This window comes from Abrus precatorius, unplaced genomic scaffold (genome assembly GCF_003935025.1).
Source record: "Abrus precatorius isolate BTA unplaced genomic scaffold, Abrus_2018 Scaffold2, whole genome shotgun sequence".
Lineage (NCBI taxonomy): Eukaryota > Viridiplantae > Streptophyta > Magnoliopsida > Fabales > Fabaceae > Abrus > Abrus precatorius.
Window position 1 is genome coordinate 11,044,460 of NW_020874362.1, and position 27,720 is coordinate 11,072,179.

Consider the following 27,720-nt stretch of genomic DNA (forward strand, 5'->3'; position numbering starts at 1 on the left):
ATTTAGAGGTTCAACCTTCCCCAGTTGTTGCAGTGTTCAATCATGAGGATGCAAACCTCGACAATCTTTGGGTATTATTACCGGGTGCAGGGAGGTGTAATGCGGAAGAGAGGCTGAAACGACACAGCAACCTGCGAAGGACAAGCCCCGCACTTCCCCAAAACCCTGCACTCCCATTTTAAAACAAAAATAAAAGCCAATTTCGCCTATTACATGGATCTTGACAAGTGTCATAATCTCCAAAATTTTCCCTTTAAATGCATGAAACTCCTTAAAAAACAAGTTCCGCACTTGAAAGATGCAAAACTAATGGTAATGTAGCCCAAAACAAAAAACACCAAAATCAGGAAATTTGTTTTAAAATAATATAATTTTAACAATTAGTTTTTTAAAAATAAAAAAAGCCCAGGAATTCTCTAATTTGCATCCATATACACATACGCATATTGTTTCTAAATAGAAATTTTCAAGTACAAAATTAAATATTTACTAATTAGTTTAATATGATAATTACTTAATTCAAAATGAAAATCATTCTATTAATAAGTTACCTGATTTTTACCGTGAAGTTGATTACTTCACTTTTTGAACCAAAATTATGAACATGAAATTTGTGTACAAGCTGTTGCCATACTCGTCACAAAAAACAAGAAAATGATGATATCAAGAAAGAATTAAGAGTTCCCGTAAAACAACATTCATAGAAATAAGTAACCCACCAAGGAGGCATAGTCTAAGAACCTTCTTCCTCTTCCTTGGGCTTAACGAAGTAAAGTGGGATAGAGTTGCATCTAAAATGGATTCACCATCTAGAAAAAACACCTGATAATATAATCATAATTACTGTATTAGAGGAAATTCAACACCAGAAACAAATAAGCATCTTCTCTTCTGAGAAACGTCAAAAGATTTTCACACACATTCCGCATTTCTTACAATCTTGGTCTGTCCATCAACAAAAGCAGTTTTAAGGGCATAAACAAACAATCATTTTTTTTAAATGTCAATATGCAAAGCATAAAGCAAACCAATATTTCGTTAGTGCCAATATGTAAATTAAGGAGAGAAATACAATGCAAAAGTTGCGCCGTTTTCCACCAGGGCTTTTTCTACTAAGTATACATCATCTATATGTATGTATCCAATACAAAGCAAGCTGGCCGAGCTCAATGGTGTTGTATAATCTATGTAGCCGTCCTCACTTATTGGAATAAAATTTAGTTGTTGTATAAAGCAAGCTGGCCATAACTGAATGTCTTGCCTTCATAGTATTTTTTACTAGTAAAATAAAAGATAAAGTAAACTGAGATTGGTTGTTTTCAGATGTACTAACTAATCAAATTATCTACCTAAACCTCTAAACAACCTTGGAAATAACCCGAAAAAATGTAGTATTTTACATTTTCTTTGCATTACAATAACAAATTTTCTTGGAAGGAATACCATGTTTCTTAATTAGAATTAGAACCTATCTCTATAATTAACCTACAAACCTAAATCCATCACAAATTCACAATCCCATCCTGTTTAAAACCCACCGTGCAGCAGGCATACTGTACTCTCGTAATCTATTGAACATCAATTAAAATCTAAAGTGATCAAATAATTCACCTAATATGTGCTAGCAACTACTCCAGGTTTTATTTATTTTCTTAGTTAACATCTTGTTGTCTAAGGTGAAATTATCTACTATCTTTATTGTCAGCATACAATACAGCAATTCTTGATGTTTTAAAAAATATAATAACAGGACAATTTTATCCTCAATTAATATCATTGAACCTAACCAAACTATCAATATTTACCCTTCTTAGTCTTAATTTAGGTTCTCATCAACTCTATTTATTAAGGGCACATGGTGAAAACTTAATAAATGCTTTATAGAAACTATGAAGTGCCTTACAAAAAAAAAAACACTAAAAGGTGCCTTATAAAAAGGACCAAAGAGAATAATTCACAAATGCAGAACCAACGATTGATATAAGGCAATTCCTAACATAAGCAAGAGAATGTTCATTACTTACTGGCAAACCATTGAGAAGAGCTAGAGCCAGGGAAACATGAAATGTCCATATTAAAATCATTTCCAGTGCATTTGGTAAATAAGCAACAATTTTTGGTCCCCAGCGAGGCTGATATGATGTTAGCTGAATGGAATGTGCCATTGAGATAACATCACCAACAAAAATAAAAGTCCCTCCACAATTAGTTTCCTTAACACCCGAAGTTTCTGAAAATGGAAATTTGTTGTGTACATTTGATGAACATTCATGATAAGGACTTGAATATGCAATCTCGACCCATACCAATCCAGGTTCCTGAACAGGAGCTAAACAAAATTCTTCCTGTGAATAATATCAATAGAACATTCAGTATCGTGTGAGAAGAAGAAAGTGGCTACATTGACACAAATTAACAAAGTTATAAACATTCTAATAATTATCTACCTGAGAGCACACACAACTGCTTCCCTTTGTCGTAGCTAGCCCCCAGTCATCACCACACCTATTACGTCTGACAACATCTTTAGCATTTAAGCAGTAAATACTCCATTCTCTGTTTAAAAGATCAGTTCTGCTCTGACCATCATCCAGTGTACCCCTAGCAGGGCATAAAACTTTTACAAAGGCAGTAAGTTCACTGGAACAAGCATGTTGATTTTCCAGCAAGTTGGTAATTTTGCTAATTTTGCTTTCTTCCATCATTAAACTAGGGACACAGTAACCCTTCATTTTATTGACTCCCCCCAAGTCTCCAGTGCGCTGAGAAATATTTACATTATTAAGCTTAACATTATATGTCAAAGTATTAAGCTTCAACCACTCTTGTGCATTTCTGATGGGTATATTATCTACTGACAGAATAACATCACCAGGAGCTAAATAACCAGATAGAGGTGAGGTTGGGGGTACATTCAAAACCTGTCTCCCATATAGCCACCGGCATGCAATAAGAAAGATGATGTATATACAAACAACATAGAATCTGATAAAACTAAAATGATCAAGAAAAAGTACCATGGGACTATGATCACTGCTGTACAAGGGAAACAAGATCAGGGGCAAGAGGAATAATGCCAGTCCGCAAGCTGCACAACACTAGAAAAAGGTTGAAGGTGCAGAAATGCAATTAGCAAACTGGACCAATTAAAACTCAAACTAAAAAGTTACACACAAAAATATAGGCACAGAAACTAAGGATCTACTGAAAACCTATGCAGAATAAAATCAATTACAGCAATTAATAAACCTATAAAAGAATTTCTCACAAAAAACAATAGCACTTTACTCTCTATAGGGCACCTCCCTAAAGTGCAAGGTTTTGAATTGCAGTTGTGGTTGCAAATGTGTTACGGATTTTGCAACTGTGTGTATTGTCGTTGCTGGTTGCTGCAATGCAGATTGTGCTCATTGCAAAGTGAATTACTTACAACTTCTTAAGAATTACATTAAATTATTTGTATCATTGTAAAATTTTGTAAAAACTTCTTTTCTACTTTTTTTTTCCTTTATTATGTAATGTCTACAACAACAACAAAGTTTTATTTTACTAGGTGAGGTATGCTATATAAATTGAACGACGTCATTATGTTCGGTCAAAAATAAAAATCTCTGAGATATTAACCATAAGATCCCTTTTAATAATTACCTTCAAAGTTTTCTAGATCTCCCTATATCCTTTTTCACCAGGCCAAAAGTCATGTCAACCACTCTCCTCACTAGTGGTGCCTCCAGTGGCCTTCTTTATACATGTCCAAATCATCTTAATTAATTCTTTTTTCTTTATCATTTTTTCTTCAATAGGTGTTATTCTAATTTTACCTTGTATACAAACATTCTCATGTGATCATCCATCTTAATATTCTCATTTTTGCCACAACTCACTTTTTTTAACTGGTCACATAACAATATGATAAAACTTTCCTTTAAGCTCAATAAATACTTCAACTTCTCATGCTTCTTTCAATAAAATTTCTCAGTTTATTATTTTCTCTTTCTCTCACTCTACTCTAAATTCAATCAGATTCTCTCGGTCCCATTTTCTTTCTAGTCTATGCTCAATCACCTATTTTCCATAATTTCATAGTATGATTTATAAGTTTTATTCCTTTGTAATTTACACAATTCTAAATATCACTCTTGCTCTTGTATAGGAACCAAAGTGTTCTTCCTTTACTCATCTAACACATTCTCAAATTTCAAAATCTCATTAAAAATCTTAATAAGCTAAAACATACCTTGCTTTTCTATACATTTCCAAACTTCATTACGAATGCAATCAAAGCCAACAACTTTACCACTCCCTCCAACTTGAATTCTACAATAGTATGTCAAACTTTGCTCATCCGATTCTGATCCTCCTATATTAACATTTGCTCATTTTTCATCATTAAAAAGTTCATAGAAATAGTTCTCTCATCATTCTTTTATATCTTCATTTGTAACTAAAAATTTCCCATCTTCATTATTGACCTAAATCTCTAGGTTTTCTTTCTCTATCTTTGGCAAGCCTATATATCTTTCATCCTTTATCACCTAACCCAAAACCTCTAAATTCACCCAAAATTGCCTTAACAATCTTCCTCAACTTTTTAGACATCCCATCCTAAATTAGGTTAGCACTACCTTGGCCTAATTTAGGTAAACTTTTACAAAAGTCCTTATAGGAGAAAAAAAATAGTATAAAAAATGAATAAAACTTCTCTCATAAATTAGAAACAACTTATCTTCTCAAACTTTAGAAAAGTTAAATGAGAGAACTTAAAACTTCTCAAAAAATAGAGAAGCATAAGTTGTTTCTCACTTATTAAAGAAATTTTATTCATTTTTTATCTTAATTTTTTTCCTCCTATAAGAACTTCTCTAGAAGTTTATCCAAACTGGACCCTTGTGTTTCCAATTACCTTCTTCCAATAATTGCTTCTTAAAATTTAACTGTTTATCAACTTCGTGTTGTCACCTTTTCATTCTTAGATATATAGCTTGAAAACTTTATTTACAATTCTTAAAATGAACTTCAAGGACCAAGATGATATGTTGTCTAGTAAGACTCTTTTCCTGAAATCACTTTGCAATTCTTCAAACTCTTATATCTGAGCTCCTTACCAAAAAGAGATCAATTTGCATCTTTGAGTATTCCACTCTTATAAGCGATAAGGTGTTCCTCTCACTTTTTAAAGCAAGTGTTTATAATCTTGAAACCATTAAAAAATAAAGAATAACTTGTCTTTCCTCATTTAGCTCTCCAAAACCAAAATGGTCATGAATTATTATAAATTGTCTTACATCACAACAAACATCATAAATCTCCACCTACATAAATATTTTTGTAATGTGGAATGTTTTGAATCAATCCCTCTAAATCCTCCCATAATTTTTCCTTTTAAAAGCTTTTGATCCAACTTGCAAAGCATAAGCACTAATGATGTTAATAATATCATGTGCAATCATTAACTTCAAAGTATGATCCTTTCACAAATCCTTTTAACCTCTACCACATTTTGATCCAACTTATAGAGCATAAGCACTAACGATATTAATAATGTCAAGTGCAATCATTAACTTCAGAGATATGATCTGTTGGTCACTAGATGAACATGTCAATCAATTGGTCACTAGAGTTGAAATATTCAGTTGTGGTTTCTCCTGAAAGCACCTTCTCTCTTATGAAATGACAATATATTTCTATGTGTTTAGTTCATTCATGGAAAGCTAGATTTGAGGTAATGTGTAGTGAAACTTGATTATCACAGATAAGCTTCGTCTCCTAAATATCTCCTAATTTTAACCATTGTAGTAGTTGCCTAATCCATGTAAGTTCACATGCAGTTGTTGCATAGCATGAGCTTCAGCACTAGATCGAGCAACTATGTTTTGTTTTTACTCTTCCAAGAAATCATACTTCCTCCACTTAGAATACAATATCCAAAAGCGGATCTTCTATTTGATGGTGATCCTACCCAATCAGCATCAAAATAGCAAGTGATTTTGGGATTACTGTTATCCTTATATAATAATAGTCCTTATCCTGGTGCATCTTTTATGTACTGAAGAATACCAATGGCTATCAAACGAGACATTCAGAAACTAACTTGCCACACTTTTGGTAACAATGAAATAGTTGAGTCTACCCACAAGACACTAATATTTTCTTAAGTCTTGCAATGGCTCTACCTGACCCAAGAGAAGCTTAACATTGGGATTTACAGGAGTATCATGCGAGTAACAATTAAGCATACCTATCTTAGTAAGAATGTCCAAAGCATACTTTCATTGGAAAATGGCAACACCAAAAGAGGATTGTGCAACATCAATACCTAAATATTTGAGAGAATTCAAATTTTTTGTCTAAAATTGGCTAAATAAGTGGTCTTTGAGTCAGTGCCATCAGAAGTATCACAGGTAAAGATGATATGATCAACATAAACAACTAGATAAATGCATCGACTAGATACAAAATGAAGAGAAGACAAAATGATCAGCTTCCCATCTAGTCATGCCAAACTATATTATGGAAAAGATAAAATGTTCAAACCAAGCACAAGGAGATTGCTTCAAACCATACATAGAGGGAATGTTGAAGACGAAAAACAAGATGAGATTGACTAGGAACAAAAAATCATGGTAGTTGTTTCATATAAACCTCTACTAGTAAATCACCTTGCAATAAGGCATTTTCCGTATCAAGTTAATGAAGGTGCCAATAATGAATAGCAGTCAAGGCAAGAAAAAGATGAACCAAGGTGATTTTGGCCACAAGGAAATGGTGTAGCCATAATTTAGACCAAGCATTTGTATGTATTCTTTAGCTACCAAGCGAGCTTTAAAATGATCGAGAACAGAAGAAAAGGAATAGATTAAAAAAATGTGATGCCAGCATAAATCAAATACCATTAAAGCTAAGGACATAAACAACGATAACCTTTTGGGAGATGTAACCCCAAAAAAAACACTCGAGAGATTTGGCAAAGTTTGCTTTACTTGGAGTGAGATCATGTGGACAAGGCAAATGTAACCAAAGACACAAAGTGAAATAGAGTAAAGATCCTGATCAGGATATAAAGGAGAAAGGGAACCTAGTTTTGAAGAATGGAAGAAGGCATGCAGTGGATCAAATAACATGTTGAGAGAAGAGCATCAGCCTAAAAATGAAGCAGAACAATGTGGTGAAGAAGAGTATGAGCAATTTCAACTAAGTGTTGATTCTTTCATTCAAAAACACCATTCTGCTGTGATGTGTGCAACAAGTTTGATGAATAACTTCTTGGGAGTTCAAAAAGATTGAAACTTCGAATACATATATTCACAAACATTATCGATGCATAATACTTTAATTGATGGACAAAATTGATTTTGAATTTCAGATGAAAAAGCTTGAAATAGGAAGAAAACATAACAATATTTTTTTTATAAGAAAAACCAAGCACAAGAAGAAAATCACCAATGAAAGTAACAATAATAATAACCTAAAGTTGAATTGACTCAAATAGGACCCCAAATATTGGAGTGAACTATGCAAAGGGTGGCAAAGCAATTTTATTTACTCTATCATTAAAAGGATGTCAGGTATGCTTTCAAAATTGATATGATTGATAGTTAAGTTTGAACTTTGGAAAGAGGCAGAACCATAAGATGCATTTTATTAAGACTAGGGTGACCCTAGCGTTGATGCTCAAGTGCATGTTGAGTAACTGCAAGGTATACATAGAAGGTACAAGTGGAGAACCAAAGGCATGAGGAGTGGAGAAACACAATAGTTATTCACTCACCATGTCATAAGAGGAAATGGAGGTCCCTGATAAGATCTAATCATGAACTAAGTCTAGTTTAGGCAGGAGTAAAAAAACTTGCTTCTTTGATCAGCATGGGTCACTACATCACTAGTAAACATCACTAAACGGAAAAAGAGTATCAAAATCAATAAGTAAAAATTATCAAGCTTACCAAGATAAGTTTTCATGTCCATGTTATCCAATTTGATAGACATGAGATTAGAAACCACACTATAGAGACAATGAACATCATTTTTTAGCCCATGCTTTAAGCTTTTTTGTAAGTCAATAGGCTTCTAATTGTGCTTAATTGATTAATTTTGGCTATTTTAATCCAAACTTCATTAATTGGGCTTTATTGGAAAATTTTCCTTAATTTCATTACTTTGACTATATTGATATTTGTTCATTAATTCTGTATTATTTGTTCCTGAGGAAGAGATTCCCATTTTTATAGAAAGTTGATTCATAGAACTTTAATTTGATATATGATTTGTAAAGTTTGGATTTCAGACTAAGAAATTATGAGCATTTTAAGTGATTTGATTTGCTAACAAAAAGTGATTACTTTTGGTGCAGAAAGTGAATATTTTAGAGGCATTGAAGTGAAATCATGTGTGCGTTATCACTTTTGGCACCAATAGTGACAACTATTAGAGCCTAATTGGAATAACCCATGTGTGTTTTACCACTTTTCTCACCAAAAGTGATCACTCCAGAGCCTGCATAGAGGAGCGAAGCTGTGCATTATCACTTTTCTCACAAAAAGTGAACATTCTAGAGGAGTCTTTAGGAGCAAAACTTGCGCATTATCACTTTTCTCACAAAAAGTGAGTGTTCCAAAGGAGTCTTCAAGAGCAAAGCTTGCGCATTATCACTTTCCTCGCCAAAAGTAACCACGCACAAGCCTATTATGAAGGACTCAGCTGCACATGACTCTTTTCTCACAAATAGTGATCATGCGCAAGCCTTATGAAGAAATACAATTGCGCGTGACTAGTTTTCTTATAAATAGTGACTGTTCCAGACCCTGGCATTGCAAAAAGCCTTCTGCATGGTTACTTTTAGCACAAAAAATGACCACGTCAGAAAAGCGGGAAAAATATAAACAGATTTGAAGCTCAGAATTTACGCATCTTTTGTCATTTTTCTTTCTTAGACTTTTAGAGAGTGAGAGAGAAAGAGCTTTGGGGGCAATTTCCAAGGCTCAATCAAAGGATTTTCATTGTCAATTCTCTTTTCTTATCCATTTCTTTGAATGTTTCTTGTAATTTTCTCTGAAATTCTGCATTTTCTTGTAATGGAAGGCTAGTTCTTTAGATTGATTCACTGGATTGATCCTCTAATTATAGGGATTTGAGGTATTGTTCTTAAAACATTCCAATTCTTCAACCTAATTCTCTTCTTCTCCCAATTCTGTGCATGATTTTAATTGTCTGAGGATTAATTGCGTAATTGAACCTCTGATTAAATTTCGCTTGAGATTCTATATTACATGTAATTCGAATTTTGTTAAGTACTATTCTTGCAAGGTTTGAATTGAATTGAGAGAGAGTTCATAAGATTCTATGCTTGAGATGCTAATCCTTCGTTAAGAATTGCTTAATTGCTTGATCTACGTTTAGCATTGAATCCAAAATGCTAATTCTGCAGTAATCACATTGAGGCTAGGTTTAATAATTGGAAAATATAATTTGAATCCAATGAAGAACTCTAGATTAGATTGTTAATCAGTGAATTGATCATTCATTTATATTGAATTTAATCCAATTTGAATTCTAATTCTGTTTTTACCAAATCAATCTGAAAACTCCCCCTATTTCTGAACATAATGCATGGAAGATGTTTGATATTCATTCAACTATCCAATGATCCTTAGGAACACAACTTAGGTTAGTTTAACCTAGTCACTACATTTACTTTTTTATTATTTTAATCGATCTTTCATGAACATCATTAAAATAAACCTTCTTGGTTTTGGTCCAATAGCATAACAAGTCTTAAAGGCCTGATATTATGGCTGCAGTTTGGGGGCGATGGAAAACCAGAGTCTTACTAGACAAAGACGCATGGGTTTGCTTCCATGGGGCTTGATCTATGGTCGGGATATCACTGTCCTGTTTGGTCAAATGGTCTTCATGACCTTGACCTTGAAACCACATTTGGACAGCAGCAGCCCACGTATATACAGTTCATTGTTCCAGTTAATTTTTCACATGGAATCAGTGGAACATTGGTATGCAGTCTGAAGGTGAACCATCAGAAGCTATGAGAAAAACAAGTAGGAAAAGGGATGGACAGGGTTGCTGGAGAAAGGAGAAAACAAGAAAAAATGTCACTAGCGAATGGGTCTTGCTAGAGGCGTATGCAACGGTGGTTTGGGCAGCATCAATGGAGTAGCAGTCACCAAAGGGTGGCGATGCTGGTCATAGGGACACACCTGGAAAAGGAGGTGCGGTAGCAAGCGAAAACAGGGGTTGTGGTACTGTTCACTGTGCGTTCACATGACAAAAAAAATGGCAAAACGATATCGAGGAACCAAAAGACTACTAATACTAATACCATGTAAGAGAAGGAATTTTTGAATGTTGTGTGTCATATGATTACACAAGCTGTATTTATAATAATACAATGAGGTACAACAGGATCAATCATAATTTACATATCCCTAATTATTATCTAATCCCTGATTGTTATCTAACAAAGACCTAAAAGAATTTTGGAATAAATTATTAAAAGAAAACCTCAATATGAATATTTCTAAAAATTTGGTTTTTAACTGAGCATATGTGATCCATGCAGTCAACCTCACTTAGTGAGATAAAGATTTTGATAGAGTTTGTAAACAAAACTGATGGAAGAAATTTACTATGAATCAAAAAGAAATGAGAAATGAGTCTGAGCTCTTAAAGCAACCAGAGCAGAAAAGATCCTCACAGAAAATAGAATTTCTCTTTCCAAACATAAAAAGCAAATGCATAATTAACTCACCACCATTCTTCCAAATTGCCTATATTCCCTACTCCCCTAACCAACCTGCCAACTCAGCATTCTCCTCCCTCTCTCACCTTGCTAGTTTTCTTTTTCTTACAGGCATACATTTTCCAAATCCTAGGCCTTACACAGTTACACCATTTAAGCCCACATTCCGGTCCAGTACTCTATCAGACTTCTTGTATAATCAAACAACATTACATATTGCTTTCCCTTCAATAACAAGTATGTATTATATTAATATCTATTTTTTACATATCTAACATGCAAACCCGTGTGATAGCTATCACATATATGCTTGATGAAAAGGATAACATTGAACAATGTTATTGGTAGCAGTAAGTGTACATACTTGATACTAGTGTCAATGGATTGTATTTTATATTCAACTTACAACTGCATTGTGCCACATGCCAGCAGAATACACACGGAGGACAGTCAAATGAGGAAAACTTTGCAGCAATTCATAGTTGAATGCAACCAGAGCACCAGGAAATAGAACTGCAATGAAGACAGCAATGTACTCTATTTGCATTCCCTCACTGCCTTCCATGGAAAAAAGTGCAATAGCATAAATCATGAGAATCTAGCTATTATCATTTTAAGCAAAATGAAATTTGGGGTTCTTGATATCTGCGAGATCACATAGTAAACGAAAGACTAATAAAATTTTATTGCTGCAATGATAATAGGAAATACAGGGGCAGTGCTTTAAACAACAGATATCACAATTGCAACTGATGCTGAAATATGTTTGATAGCAGTAGGAGGCACCTAGAATATATTCATAAAGCCTCAAAATCTAAAATATATAATAAATAAATTGTTCTTGGACACTCTTATGGAATATGGATTATGATTTGTGAAGTGACTTCTACTTTATTTAAAAATGCTTTTACTGATTTAAAGGTTTTTTCCTAATTTATGCTTTTTTATATGCATAATATGAATTTATAAGCATATATATTAATTTTGTAAAATCTTATGATTCAATATACGATGTTCACTCCCCTTTACGATTTAAAATAAAACCCCAATTTTAACTCCTTTGACTGTGAGGTTTAGAGCAATGGGTTTAGCTCTACTAAATGTGTAAATACTGAATTCAGAAGTTTCATCAATCACTTATCATAATGCACCCAAAGTAATGGACAAATCATTAGAGTGATATCATACGGTAGTTGTAATATGAATAGGGGAATATGTTAATGTTTTGCATGAGCGTAAGACAACTATAGAGAGCCTTCTTAGTGAATTTTATTTTTCATACTCCCTAAATTTTCCCTAAAAACTATTTCAAGTTCAATGATTTATTATTAATTGATAAATGTTACAATTAAAATGCACAAAATAGTTAAAGTTCTCCCTTGTTCATCTCAATCACGGATTTGTTTCTGCTATAGATGAAGTTGTGGAAAAGGATTGCTTTTGATGAGGGGTTCAGAAGTAGACATGTCTATTTACACATCCACTCACATAAAGTAATTAAAAGTCAAGATGTTTCTCATATTTTAGGAACAAGCAATAGATGAGAAGTGGAACAAAAGCAAAGACAACTGACCTTGTGGCAGCAACTGCATGACCAAATTCATGAACAACAACAGATATGGCGGTAGAAATACATATATACCCAGCATCAGCAAGTGATAATCTTAAACCAGGCAGCTGCATAAAAGGAAGTTATTAAGTTCATGAGAGCAAGACAGATAAAGATTATTCACATTTTCATGTGTTTGTCATTTTGCTATTGGCATATATTTTCCCTGAATTTGTCATTCATTCAAAAAAAAATGAAATTTGAAAAGAAGAGGGTTTCTCAAGTTGCCAACCAAAGAGGGGAAGCCAAATAGCAAGGTACTTGTAAGATTTCCAAGCTTCTTGCTAGCGCCACAGAGATGCAATGTTCGAGCTAGTTCCCACAGAAGAATCTGGACAAGCATGGTATAAGAAAGTTAATCCAAGGAACAAAATATTTAGATCAAATAGTCAAAATAGTCTCAAAGACAGCACGAGTCATATTAGTAACGAAATTGCACTCATGTCCCTGATTAAGGCCCAATTTTGATAAACTTTTAAACACATACAAAGAAGAGAAGAAAATAAAGAGGTAACAAAGTGCATCAAACTTCTCCCCAAAAGTTAAAATCAAGTAATACACCTCAACTTTTAGAGAAGTTAACTAAGAGAGCTTCTAAAATGGTCAGGTGCATAAATTAATTTTAATTTATGCGAGAAGTATGATTCATTTTACTTCTTTATTTTCCTCTCCTATGAGTACTTAATAACTATGAAGCCTGGATACTCCAATTTGGCGGAAGTATCAATATTAGACATGTATCCGATGTTTACTTAGTTAATATTGAAACAGTGCGTTTCAATTCCATGATTGTTCAACATTTGAGACAAAGTCTTCAACCAACATCTTCACTCATCTCCTCTAGCTAGGGCTTGGGGCAGCATGGGTCTCGTCTTATACAAATAAGGGTTGCAATTCTTGGGGGTCTCATACGCAGCAATGCTCAAAGCTTTCACACGCAACATCTTACACAAAATTGAAGACCTCTGTTATAGTGCTTAAAGCTGTCACACATAGCAGTGGTTTTGGGTCTTACAAAAGTCACTTGTTATTGGGTCACAAGTTGGTGGTGATGGCTAAGCAAGTTGTGGGTCGGTGATGATGGTTGACAACTCACAGCACTCAGTCCTCATGGGTCTCATCTTCCATACAGTTCTAATATGCAAATGTAATACATTAATATGAATTAGTCATCAATATTTCTTTACAAATATTTTATTTTTGTATAAAATATATTGTTTCTTTGAATTTATGCTAACGTATTTAGGCCGCATCATATCTTGAATTTTCAAGAATCTCCCATATCCTCGTATCTGCAGTGTATACGTGCCGTACTAAGAATTTAGCTTCATAGCTTAATAATTTGACCCCAAAAAAAGTACTTAATAAGTTTATCCAAACTAGACCTAAACGTTTCTTCAGTCAAATTAGTCCTCATACAACAAATCTCGATAACTAATTTGACTAACACGAAAAAGAATATTCAAGGACCCTAAGTGCAATTTCGGTCATTCAAGAACTAGCATGACTCCCACGAACTAATTTGGCTATTTACTCAAATATTTAAATTTACGAACACAGAAAATCTCACCAAAGTAACTCCAAGCAATGCAGAAACGGCAAAACCGACCCCAATGGAAAACCAAACTTTCAAAATCCTGCAAGACAAGCAAAGCAACTAAAGTTCAGAAAACGAAGCAAGAAGCGAAAGGGTGGGTGCAAAAGCAGAAGGTGCCACCTGGCATGTCTGCGACCGAAATGGAAAAGAGGCTTGTTAAATGAGGTGATTTTGTAGTCGCAATACCTGTATTTATAGACCCTGTTGCTTAATTTATAAACAAGAAACACACAAAAGATGGTAATCGAAGAAGATCAACATTCATTACCAACAGGAAACGGTGTTGGAAATGTGATGAGTGGAGGAAGAAGCGTGAAGCGGAAGAAGAGAGCTGGCTGTGGGCCTTTGAGGGCCAAACCTCCTAATTCGCCTTGCTTCCACTTCCATCATTGACCTCTGTTCACGATGTGGAGGCAGTCACCCAAGCAAACGATGAAACAATCACCCGCCATCCGGTATCCATGACGACTATCCCAAAGAAAACAACAAAATATATGCAAATACAGGCTTAAATATCATTTAACCCTATGTTTTAAGTACTTAAAATTTCCCCCAAAAACAGGTACTTAGAAATATTCAAGTCTAAAGTAAAACTTTATTTATGTTTAAGTCTTAGAAATATATTTTACTTTGTTTTTAGGGTTTTAATTTTTTTTTTTTTTATATCAGTCTCTTATTACATGAAAACATAACGTGTTTGGAGCAGCTTCAAATAATTAAAACTAAAACAAATTGCTTCAAACCATATTAATTTTGCACAATAAAATTTAAAATGAAAGTAGTGTCACAACTCTTTTTTGAAAGGATATATATATATATATATATATATATATATATTATTAAATTAATATTTATATAAATTTTAAATATTTAAAAAAATATTAAGTACTAAATTTTTGACATTAATAAAAAATAAAATTTAACATTTTTTTCTCATATGGTTTAAATTAGATCCGACACGAGTTATGCACTTGGATATAGTGGGTGAGTCTACCACTAGAAATTTTTTTGCATACACAAAGACTCGAACTTGAGACCTTACTTAAGCGATATCAAACCGCTTACCACTCAAACCAACCTCCATTGGTAAAATTTAACAATTTTGGAATAAAGCTCCAAGGGCATCTTAATAAAATTCTAAATATACATTTATACATAAATATTTTTAAGCAAAGTTACACAAAAGTTGCTCGACACGAAGTTCAAAATACAAGTTATAATTTAAAATTACAATTCTTGAAAATTGTAGTTAAATAGTTTAGACTCACTGTCAAGACCTAGACTTAACAAAATAAATAAAGCTATAATTGTTCCAAAAAGCATGTTGAACTCTAAACATCCACCAATTAGACCTTTCAATATGAGAAGTAAGTGTATCACTTGTCATGCTTGTTCACATATCACCGTATAGTCAACACACACCAACACAAACAGAATGCAAGGGTGAACTTAAACAACAAATAGTCATAGTCGAAAAATGCAAGATATAATATAATCATTTTTATAATTTAATATATCAACAATTTTCAGTAAATCAATGCAGTAGTTCAACACGTTCCCAGCCTATCTAATGCACAATCTAGTTTCAAGTGATTTCACAGCCTAAGTAATCCAGAAGGAATCCAAAATTTTTTCAATTTGAGAGTAACTCATCCCAGTATTTGAATCTAAACATAGCATAGTCGCAGCGTTCTTATCGTCACATGTCTAACCACTTAAATACGTAACTCAGCTCTAGAATGATGCAAGTCAACATAATGCATCACAACCATATTTATAATTTCATTTAGTCCCAGCAGTACAGTAATACATATTTTCATTCTCGGTACATTATACTATACTACAACATTTCAACATTCATCTCAAACATAAACAATTTCATACCATTCACAAAACAATAAAGAAGCCCATCACACATATTCAATGTTCTACGATAAGGTTCATCCAAACGTCAACCCATTCTCAGTTAAAACGAGATCTATATACAGATATCATAATATCCGAGTGTATATTAAAGGCCAACTAGGGTAAGCTCCACTTACCTGGAAATAGGCTTTCTTAGATCGCACTACTCATGAGTCCTAAAGAGAGATACAACACCCAAGGAACTCAAATCCCTTTATTATTATAAAAGACGAAGCTCTTGAGAAAAGAAATCAACAACCAAGGAGTGAAGACAGAGAACTGAGCTCTTAAAACTCACCTAGATCTAGATGGAATAAACGTCTACACTTGGATCAAGAAGGAGTTTGGCTTCGAGAACGTTTTCTCTGAGGGGAGAAGGTGAGAGAATAGAGAGAAAACGAGAGAGAAAGACTGTTTGGTGATAAATGAATTTTTCTGCGATAAAGTTCCTTAAATACCCCTCCAAATATGCGCGCTCTCGCTTGAGCGAGCCAACTCTCGCTTGAGCGAGAAAACCAAATAGTGAAACTACCTAAATTTCTATTGTTCTCGCCTGGGCAAGCAGCATCTCACTTGGGCGAGTAGCATTCTCACTTTGGCGAAAGGTATTCTCACTTGAGAGAGAATGGGTCCAAAGAGTTTTCCATTTTTCCTACGACTCTTCGCCTGTGCAAGGTCGCTTCTCGCCTGAACGAGATTCCTTGTCACCTGGGCAAGAGAATAGTTGGGGTAGTCTTATCTTATCTTGCTTAAGCGAGACTAATCTCGCTTGAGTGAGATTGCTCCATAATGCCCAATTCAGCACGACTTAATCTCGCTTGAGCGAGGCACACCTCGCTTGAGCGAGACACCCTGCATCAAAATTCTCATTTCTTCTAGAATAAAGTCTTTAGAATGAAGGTTGTACAACAAAAAGGCTATGCTATACTCTTATATCAAAACACTTAATAACCAATCAAAACCCTCATCACTAGTCACATCAAACAAGGCAATCACACCACACTGCAACTCACAACTTTTTATCCATCAATTGCTTAACTCTCATAATTATATTCCAACTTATGGAAATTCATATGCCTCCAACATTTACAATACAAGTAATCACAGACCCAACTGCTAATAACACCTAGCAAAACAACCATATAGTACAGCAATGTACAGCTCTTTATACAACAACTACACAATTCACACATCTCATTTCAATGCATACAATCAAACTATTACAACATGAATTAAAGGAACAATATATATATATATATATATATATATATATATATATATGCATATATACGAAAATACAAGTCTGACAAGTGGCTACATTCAAATGTATTAAATTATTACAAGAAAAAGTTTTATTAATAATGTATTTGATCCTTTGTTATCTTCTTTATTTTTGGGAGACAAATATCCTAATGCTTAGTTATATAAATTGAATCGGAGATCGACTAGTTTAAGGTATTAGGTCAATAGTCATTGATTGAACTAATGAGTCAATAATTAAACTACTCATATATTATAATTATAAAATTTATATTTATAAAAATTCTAAAAAATATATAACACAAATTAATATGATTTAAAAAATACAGGTGAAAGAATCCTTAGTGACTAGCACACATCAAACCAAGTAAATAAATTGCCTATTTATCAATTTATTTACTTAAATACATCTTTATTTTTGGAGTCTATATATTGCATTTTCATATTATTAATAAATAACAAATTTATGTTAAATGGTTGAGAAGCTTATTAGTTGACATATGTTTATAAGGAAAACCTACATGACTGTGCTTCTATAGTATGGCTCACAAGTTGCAATTGGAGTAAATAACAACAATGCTTATAAAGGAAAAAAGACATCTATGTCTTAGGCATGGTGTTGTTAAATAATTAATTAAAAGTGATGTAATTTCTCTTAATTATATATAAAGTGAAAGAAATGCAATTGGTTTTTTTTATAAAAGGGTTACCAAGAAAAATGGTCTTGAATTCATTTAAGGGATTGGCCAATAAGCCTTGAAGATGAGTAAAATATGTAGATGCTTTTCTACAAAACAATGTGATTACTTATATACATAAACCTTAACGATGGTGCTATTGAATAGCAATTGATGTGTCTACAAATTCTTAATTTGGTACAATTGAGACACATTGTACTAATACTTGTTTTAAAGATGAACTATAAGTTCATAATAAATACATAACTTTTAGTGATGCCAAAGAGATACATTTAGTATATTTACCAACAAGTATGAAGGGTAAAGAGTGTCATCGGTGAAAGACTTGATCAATTTTTTAAAAATACTTATTAAAAATGTAAAATAATTAAACATAACCACTAGATATGATATATCACAAAGTTTTGCAATATAAAAGTATTATATAGATTATGAAGTCTCTACTTGGCTCTTTTAGTTCAAAAGATTGAATCTATTGAATTAAGCAATTGTCTTACATCAATGTATGTTAATTCAATCTTTGAAGATATTAACCCTTATGATCCTACTTTTTTCACTCTTTTTGTGAGTAGTTTCATTTGTTTGCCATTAGTGGAAAAATTTTAGAATAATGTTAAAAATAAATGATCATCCAAGTCTCTTACATTGCTCTCATTGGAATGGATTTAATGTTTTATATACCTCTAATGTCTTTGAATAATTAACTTTACATATATTAATTATGGTTTAAGGGCATGTTTAAACACATAGGTATCACTCTAGGTAGGGCATGGCATGCATTTGAGCGTGACATAATAAAAAAAAAATATTTTATAATATCCAAAACATTTAAATTTGAATTTGATGAGATGCTATCATTTTGTTACCATTAAAAACATGTTATTTAATATAATCAAACATGTTTATGAATGTCTATTTTTCTTATAATGAGGAGAAACTCATTGTTCTTGAATTTAAAGAAAATTTTCATCAACAATGCAAGAGAGTAAGGAGAAAGCACTCATTATTCTTGAGAGTCAAAAAGAAGAGGAAAAAACAAATCCATGAAAAAAGTAGCTTACCTTCTGAAAATCTAGGAACAAAGTATAAAAAACTCAAAGATATTGGTGAATTTCTCATGAATATCAATGGAAGAAGCAAGACAATTTAATTTATCCTTTTGAAAATAAGAACTTTGGAAAGAAGGTAGTGCATGTCTTGTTTGAGAAGATAAAGTCCTTATTTTATATAATTCTTTTAAGTAAAAAGAATAATTATAAGATTATTCTTTTATATATGGTATTTAGAAATAGTATATAAAAAAATATGGTATTTTTGAAAAAGTTACAAAAATTTAGGATTTAAAAATTGGCATTAGCAATTTTTAGTGGAAATACCAAAATTCAGAAATAAAACGACTAAAAAGTTGTAAAGTATAAAGATTTTTCAAAAATAAATATAAAAAGTCAAAACTCATCAATGACAAATTACTTTCCACACACAAATTAGCAATCAAATGTACTATTAAATACCCTCACAAGAAACAATCATATGATATTAAAAGTTCCAAATCAACGTAACAAAAAAATATGCCAATCTCACTGAATTGAGCTCATGATTGAAGTTTAATGGTCATGTCTAACAACCAAAATTGACAAAGATTATATTTAGTTGATAAAATCATATCAGCTACAACTTATAGCTAAGGTGATAGATAAAGCATTTAAATATAGTAAGGATTCCTCAATGAAATTTTATCCTCCCTAAAGTTCTAATTCGAACTTTTATGTTTGCTTTGGTTACCACAAGTTAAATTACACGTTTAAACTTACATATAATGTTAAATCATATAGCCATGTCAAATCATACAACATTTAAACTCACACATAATGTTAAAGCACATGGCCACATGTCAAAGGGAACTTGATTATTGAAATTGATATCATCCCAATAAAATGTCACTAGGGAAACAATGAAGGTCAGGAAACAACACAGTACCTTCTAAATTCTGAAGGGTTATCGTAGATAATGTATCACATGCAAGGTAAAATTAACCATATAGCACATAAAGTAACTAAAAACAACCGTGGCAAGACATGCTCTAGCACTTATATTTTTGTTGGACATTTCAGTGGCCATTAAAAACTGATTTGAGGTAGAGCTCTTGCTGTGTGTGTATGAACATCCAATATCATACACTACTTTTGTCATACAAACACCCACTATAACACTACCTTTATCTCATCATTTTCAAACACAAAGTTCACTATAAAATAGAAGAAAAAGAGTAAAAAAATGTAGGAAGAAAAGAATCAAACCTGAATTATTTTTTCCATATGTGTTGGTACTTGTTGTGAGTAAGAATCCAAATCCAAATCAAAACCAATAATGGTGAAAAGAAATCCAAGATGAAAAAAGAAAAAAAAAACCTGAGTGCTTATCAAATTTATGCTATGATTTGTCCTTTTTTCACTATTCTCATGAGATGATTGATGGTGTTGTGAGAGTGGTTTAAGAGCCGTGAGGGTGTCGACAGTGCTACGAGAGTGTCAATTTGAGGATGTCAACTTTGCTATGAGGATGTCAATGGTACTAGAGCCCTATTCTAACATTCATTTGTTTTTTATTTTTTTATTTTAATTTATAAAAGTGCCATTAATAAAAATTGAATTCTTTGCATCTTTGGAGTTTTTAAATTTTTAATTTTAAAAACTGAAAATTATATTTAAAAGGAAAAACAAATAGCACCTAAAATTTTATAATTTTGGTTATAACAATGAAAATAGGGTTTTACAAATAGTACTTTAAGATAAAATAGGAATATGTAACATTTTTTTCACACATTTCTTTATTTCAAGTTAAATTCATTTCAATTTTTCATGATTCACATCAAATTGTCTAATATTTTCTATTATTTTCTTCATTAAAATTTAAAAATGATGCCTTAAAGTCTTTTTATGTTAGCATTGTTAATTTAATATCCATCTTAACAAATAATAAAAACAATTAATTATTATATTTTAAATATTTTCATTTTTCATTTTTTATTTTTAATTTCCTTTCCTCTCTTACTTCAACAAAGATTCTTATTTTAATTAGCTCTTTTCTTTTTTATTTTTCTTCCTTCCCTTATTTTGTCTAGATAAAAACTTGTCTATTTGTGAATTATTTTGAATTTCCTTCCACCAACACATCTTTCTTAATTAGCACTATTTTCATCTCACATCAATTTTTTCTAAGTCATTATCTATTCCCTTTTTTCATTCTAACTTTGAATTATTTTCACGTCACATTTATTATTTATTTCTTAAGCCTCAATACTTCATCAAATACTTCTTTTTTATTTAAATTATGAATTATTTTCAAGTCACATTTAATGTTTAATTTTAGTCTTTATCGTCTTATCTTCCTTTTCACTAATCCATAACTTAATAAGTTACTTTTTTTTTATTAATGATGAGTTTAGATAATTAGTTATTTAAGAACTTATTCAATAAACTCTTTCTAAAACAATGAATTTTGTTTAAAGTTTGATGATTAACCTTATTAGAATAAGCTAAAAATTCTAACATTCTTACTATATATTAAATGATGTCAATTATTAATACATAAAATTTTGAATAAAACTCAATGAAAATTGTAAAAGATTAGGTAATTTTGAAAAGTTACACATATGTATAAATATAAATTAATAAAAATTAGTAAATTTTCATAAAACTTCATCATCCATATAAAATCTCATTCCTAATAAAAATAAAATATATTTCATAACTTAAATTTATAGTCAAAATGAAAATTAAAATTTCACATTATATATATACAATGCATTTAAGTTCATGATACAAAAAACTATTTTTTAATAAAATAAATTTCTAAATAGAAACTCAACTAATACTATTATATTTCTCAAAATAAACTAATCCTAACATAACAGTTCTCTTCCATATAATCCATTGCGAGTATGATTCCTTCATTTTCATTACTTAAAAATTATTAGTAAATGTGAGTACCTTTTACTCCACTAACTTTCATTTAATTAAAACAGTTGAAATAATATAAAAATTATTATCTCGTATAACATGCATCAATATGGAAATAATTTATAAAATAATTCTAATTAAAGAGAGAACATTCACACACACCATTTATCATTTAATCAAATACAATCCATTTCTACTTTATTCATCATAATCAGTTTCTCACTTAATCAACACAATCATTCAATATTTAAGCTTATGTCACTCTGCTTATTTCAATTTTGAATCATTTACCAACTAAAAGTACTCTAGATACTCACGGGCCCCTAAATCGTTGTCAACATACTTTTCCTAGTTATGATGGACTTACGCTAGCATGGATAGTCACCATTAGCCACCACACATGAATACAACATGTGCTTTATTAGGCATTCATAGGAAAAATATAGTTAAGGATATCAGTTAGGAAATGAGTGTGAGGTCTTATGAATGCTTTTTGATAAATGTTTTCTATACTTGATCCTACATTATAATTCATAAATGATAATTGAGACTTTTAAGCTATTCAATAAGAGAATTCACTATTATTAAGTTCATTTTATTCATATTTAAGGAAAAAGGATCAAGAAGTGAAAGTTTAAAAGATGTTGGGAATTGAAGCAAGAAAACAACCAGAGATATAGACGGCCAGGTACACGCCTGTATATATAAGTGTGTATCTCACTGGATACACAAATCAAGCACACAATCAAGCCAGAGATGTACACGCCCCTGTATATGAATGTGTATATCACTAGTCGCGTCAATTAAAAGTCATCATCTCAACCAAAGATGTACACAGTCAAAGTACATGATCGTGTACATGGGCGTGTACTTTTCAGAAAAGTTTTGAAAGATAATTGTTAGAAACCAGAGATGTACACGGCCAAAGTACATGGCCGTGTACTTGAGTGTGCACTTTCACGTGCGTCAGAATTTAAACTTTCACGAGAAGATGAGCCCTTGGACGATTCATATAAAAGGGAACTTGACACAAAAACCTAGAGAGCAGTTCTGGGGAAAGAAGAAGTCAGTAACGGCTGGAGGATGGAATCAAACTCTTTAATTTCTCTCTTTCGTAATTGTAGTTTCTACATGTTTAGGTTCTAAATTTCCTTTGAGTATATAGACGTAATGAATCCTATGTGACCAAACCTTCTGGAATTCTTTTTAATGCTATTTCATGTTTTCTTCTCTTGGGTTTAATTAAGTAGTATCAATTGTCTCCTATCTTGTTTTCTTGTTTGATTTTGAGTAAAAATCCTGCATGAAATTAACATTACTCAATTAAAAGAACTTAAATGTATTTCTAGAGATAGAAAGACGTAAGTTTTCTGTATTAGGAATAACCCTAATTATGGAATTCATAATGAACTTAATGCAACCTAGGGGTATTAATTAAGGAAGAGATTCCAATTGATCAACCGAAGGTTAGGAATCATTATCCTTGAGAAAGGTATTGGTTTAATTCAGAAATTCCTGCAACGATAAGGGATTAGAACTAAGTAGTTGAAGGAGAATCTCAGTTATTTGGATACTTAGGAGGATTTACAATCTATATACTCGCTTATTTCTCTTGAATACACTTAGTCATACTTTTCTAGATTTTATTATCATCAGAAATCTGTTCCTTTTAATTTATTATTCTTCTAATTTATTATTATCTTATTTTAGCAATTTTATCAACACAATTTCTTTCTCATATTTATTAACAATTGGGTAATTAAGGAAGTAATTCTTAATAACAGTCCCTGTGGATATGACACTTGGTACTCTATTTTTCACAATATTACTTTGACAATGGGTACACTTGTCTAGTAAACAATTTTTGCACACCAAGTTTTTGGTGCCGTTGCCGGGAACTGATTAATTAGGACTCCCTTGATTACGTATTTACGAATTTTCTTTATTTTTTTAGTCTTGAATTAACTTTTCTATTTTGCTTTCATTCTCCTTTAGGAGCTGATCTTTCTGGTGTATAACCAGAATCCATTCGCTGCACTGTTTGAAGAACTATTTGAATTTGACCCAGGGAAAGAAAGAACTTTGCAAAAATTCGAAAAGAGAGGCGACTGCTAGTACAGAGAAAAAATGCACAAACCCATATGGAAGGAATGACAAACAATGAAGAGCAACCAAGGACCATATCCGATTATGCTTGTCCATCATTAACTGGACAAAATCTAGCATTATTCGTTCGGATGTACAGGGAAATTTTGAAATAAAGCCTAATGTTATCCAGATGGTTCAGCAATGTCCAATTTGATGGGTTACAAGATGAAGACCCCAATGCACACATTGCAAATTTTTTAGAGATTTGTGATACTTTCAAGGTTAATGGAGCTACTGATGATGCAATCCACTTGAGGCTATTTCCATTTTCTCTCAGGAGCAGAGCAAAACAGTGGTTAAACTCTCTCCCACGAGGATCCATCACTTTATGGGAGGCCATGGCAGAAAAGTTCTTAACAAAATATTTTCCTCCTGCAAAAATTGCCAAGATATGGAATGATATCTCTTCCTTCTACCAGTTGGAGTCAGAGACTTTATATGATACGTGGGAGAGGTTTAAGGAATTGCTACGGAAGTACTCACATCATGGGATTCCTGACTGGCTTTAAGTGTAAACCTTCTACAATGGGTTGAACCCAGCCACAAGACAAATGATAGATGTTGCAGCTTGGGGCACTTTGAATAGCAAGACACCAAGGGCTGCACAATAACTGTTTGAAGAAATGGCAATGAACAGCTATCAATGGAGCTCCACTCGATCCAAACCTACAAAATCTATTGGGATTTATAGTCTTGATGCAGTAACATCATTGGTAGTGCAAGTTGAAGCCTTAGGAAAGAAGATTGATGGTTTATCTGTTAACCATCTAGTTGCTCCGGTGATGAGATGTGATATTTGCGGAGGAGGCCACCCTAATTATGAGTTTCAAGCTACTCAAGAAGAGCATGCCAATGTGATAGGAAATAGACCACTTTAACAAAATTTTAATGGCATGAATAATCCGAGCTGGAGGAATTATGCAACCCCACCATGGAACAACAACCAACAGCCAATCCGGAACAACACACTTTCAGGATTTCAACAAGCTTCACATCCACCACTGCCCTCAGCTAAAAAGAAGTCAAACCTTGAGGAGTTGATGAACAAATTCATTCAAACTTCAAAATCTCGGTTCCAATCCATTGAGACAGCACTAAGGAATCAACAAGCCTCTATCCATAATCTAGAGAATCAGTTGGGTCAAATTTCTAGACTCCTCTCAGAAAGACCCCAAGGGAGCTTACCTGACAATACTGAGACTAATCCTAAGGAGCAGGTCAAGGTAGTAACATTAAGGAGTGGCAAAACATTGCAAGAGAAGGGGAAGCAAGAAGTAGAAAAACTTGTAGTTGAAGAGGAAGATAAATGTCAAGAGGAGACTATGGAAAAGCTCCCTGCAGTGAAAGAATTCATACCTCCACTCCCCTACCTAGCAAGATTGAAGAAGGACAAGGATGATGAACAGTTTGGTAAATTTCTGTCTTTATTTCGTCAACTTCATATCAATTTACCGTTTGTTGATGTTTTGGCACAGATGCCCAAATACGCAAAATTTCTGAAGGATCTATTGTCCAACAAGAAGAAGTTAGAGGAGTTGGCCACAGTAACTCTAAATGAAGAATGCTCAGCAATCCTGCAAAACAAGATGCCCAAAAAATTGAAGGATCCAGGGAGTTTTACTCTTCCTTGTCTCATTGGTAGATTGATAGTTGATAGGGCTTTGGCTGATTTATGTGCTAGCATTAATTTGATGCCATATTATATTTTTAAGAAAATAGGTTTGGGAGAACCTAGGCTAACTAGGATGAGTATTCAACTAGCTGATAGGTCAGTTCAATACCCTAGGGATATCATCGAAGACGTGCTTGTAAAAGTGGAAAATTTGATTTTTCCTGTTGATTTTGTAATTCTTGATATGGATGAGGACACCGAAGTCCCCTTGATCTTAGGTCTTCCCTTTTTAGCTACTGCAAAAGTCATAATTGATGTGAGTGATGGAAAGTTAATTTTAAGAGTTAGGGATGAAAAAGTCACTTTCAAAATTCCTGAAGTAATGAAAAAGTACTTAAAACAAGATGATTCTTGTTTCTTCATTAATGTAATTGATGACTTTGTTTTTTACTGTGCACAGGAATTCTTGATCTCAGATCCATTGGAAAAGAGCTTAGTTTATGAAGAAGGAAAAGATGATATGAGTCTGGTAACTCAAGAACAGTGGTGTCATCTAGAATCCACTGCGCCATTATTGAGAAAGAAGAAATTTGAAGTTCTAGAGCAGAATTTAGAGAAGCAGCCCAACCCATCCACTAATGAACCACCAGATGTAGAATTGAAGGTCCTACCCGAACATCTGGAGTACGCCTTTTTGGAAGATTGTTGCAAGTTACCGATTATCATTGCTTCAGATTTAACACAAGAACAAAAAGCCCAGCTGCTGAATGTACTTCGAGATGGAAGATCTTTGACATAAGAGGGATTAGTCCTTGTTTTGCATTCACAAGATTTTGATGGAGTTTGATTTTAAGGCTGTAGTACAACCACAAAGAAGGCTAAACCCAAACATGAAGAAAGTGGTGAAAGCGGAAGTAATTAAGTTACTCGATACCGGAATGATCTATCCCATCTCGGATAGTCCTTGGGTGAGCCCAATGCAAGTCGTTCCAAAGAAAGAGGGAATGACTGTGGTGCCCAATTAGAAGGATAAGTTGGTGCCTACTAGGACTGTCACTAGATAGAGGGTTTGTATTGACTACCGGAAACTGAATGATGCAACAAGAAAAGACCACTTCCCTCTCCCATTCATTGACCAAATCCAAGAGCGTCTTTCGGCCATATATTTTACTATTTCTTGGATGGTCTCTTAGGATACTTCCAAATTCCAATAGCACCGGAAGATTAAGAGAAAACTACCTTCACATGCTCATATGGAACATTTGCTTATCGTCGGATGCCGTTCGAACTATGCAATGCACCGACAACTTTTCAGTGGTGTATAATGGCCATTTTTTATGAGATGGTAAAGGATATATTAGAGATATTCATAGACGACTTCTCAGTCTTTGTTAACTCATTTTCTCATTGCCTAAAGAATTTGTCAAAAGTGCTTCAAAGATGTGAAGAAACTAATTCGGTGCTTAATTGGGAGAAGTGCTATTTTATGGTGCAAGAGGACATTGTACTTGGTCATAAAGTTTCCTGTAAGGGAATTGAGGTGGATAAGACAAAGATTTACATAATCAAAAAGCTACCGCCTCCTACTTCTGTTAAGGCAGTTCAGAGCTTCTTAGGCCACGCGGGATTCTATAGGAGATTTATCAAGGATTTCTACAAGATCACCAAACCTCTGACCAGACTTTTGGAAAAGGAAAATTCCTTTGTTTTTGATGAGGAGTGTTTGATTGCTTTTGAGCTACTAAAGGGAAAACTGACCCAAGCTCCTATTTTGTGTGGTCCAGATTGGAACTATCCATTTGAATTGATGTGCGATGTAAGTGACTATGTTATGGGAACTGTACTTGGCCAGAGAAAAGACAAGCATTTTCAGCCTATTTCTTATGCCAGCAAGACCCTAACAACTGCTCAAGAGAATTACACTACAACAGAGAAAGAATTATTGGTTGTGGTGTTTGCGTTTGATAAATTTTGCCAATATTTAATTCTTTCTAAAGTGATAGTGTATACTGATCATTTTGCATTACGTAATTTGCTAACCAAAAGTTATGCAAAGCCTAGACTAATGAGATGGGTCTTGTTACTGTAGGAATTCAACTTGGAAATCAGTGATAAAAAAGGTTCAGAAAATTTGGCTGTTGATCACTTGTCAAGGTTGGAGAATCCCAGCATGGAGGAA

At 33.0% G+C, this 27,720-nt stretch overlaps 2 protein-coding genes across 4 annotated transcripts; one reads left to right on the forward strand and one right to left on the reverse strand.

Moving 5' to 3' along the window:
- Window positions 1–492: 492 nt before the first annotated feature.
- Window positions 493–14,425, reverse strand: LOC113858333 (membrane-bound transcription factor site-2 protease homolog). Of its 3 annotated transcripts, none has more exons than XM_027490929.1 (10): window positions 14,228–14,425; window positions 14,080–14,145; window positions 13,933–13,999; window positions 12,595–12,693; window positions 12,327–12,430; window positions 11,160–11,307; window positions 3,018–3,098; window positions 2,448–2,921; window positions 2,025–2,345; window positions 504–945 (listed from the first exon to the last, which is right to left on the reverse strand). In XM_027490929.1, exons 1-10 carry the CDS (start codon window positions 14,347–14,349, stop codon window positions 913–915), a joined length of 1,515 nt encoding a protein of 504 aa, XP_027346730.1. In that variant the 5' UTR covers window positions 14,350–14,425; the 3' UTR covers window positions 504–912. The 3 variants fall into 3 exon arrangements, with proteins under 3 accessions (XP_027346731.1, XP_027346730.1, XP_027346729.1); XM_027490928.1 differs by having other exon boundaries at window positions 517–822; window positions 14,228–14,357; XM_027490930.1 differs by having other exon boundaries at window positions 493–822; window positions 2,448–3,098; window positions 11,160–11,398; window positions 14,228–14,422.
- A 10,397-nt stretch (window positions 14,426–24,822) lies between these two features.
- LOC113859445 lies at window positions 24,823–26,340 on the forward strand. Its single transcript, XM_027492219.1, has 2 exons — window positions 24,823–25,857; window positions 26,002–26,340. Exons 1-2 carry the CDS (start codon window positions 24,823–24,825, stop codon window positions 26,338–26,340), a joined length of 1,374 nt encoding a protein of 457 aa, XP_027348020.1.
- Window positions 26,341–27,720: the final 1,380 nt, after the last annotated feature.

Coding starts and splice junctions, on each gene's coding strand:
- LOC113858333 (XM_027490928.1), bottom strand. CDS start 14,349: ATGATGGAAGTGGAAGCAAGGCGAATTAGGAGGTTTGGCCCTCAAAGG. Junction 2,922..3,017: donor GCAGTGATCATAGTCCCATG/GTACTTTTTCTT, acceptor TATGGGAGACAG/GTTTTGAATGTACCCCCAAC. Junction 823..2,024: donor CTCTTCTCAATGGTTTGCCA/GTAAGTAATGAA, acceptor TTATATTATCAG/GTGTTTTTTCTAGATGGTGA.
- LOC113859445 (XM_027492219.1), top strand. CDS start 24,823: ATGAATAATCCGAGCTGGAGGAATTATGCAACCCCACCATGGAACAAC. Junction 25,858..26,001: donor CTGCAAAAGTCATAATTGAT/GTGAGTGATGGA, acceptor TACTGTGCACAG/GAATTCTTGATCTCAGATCC.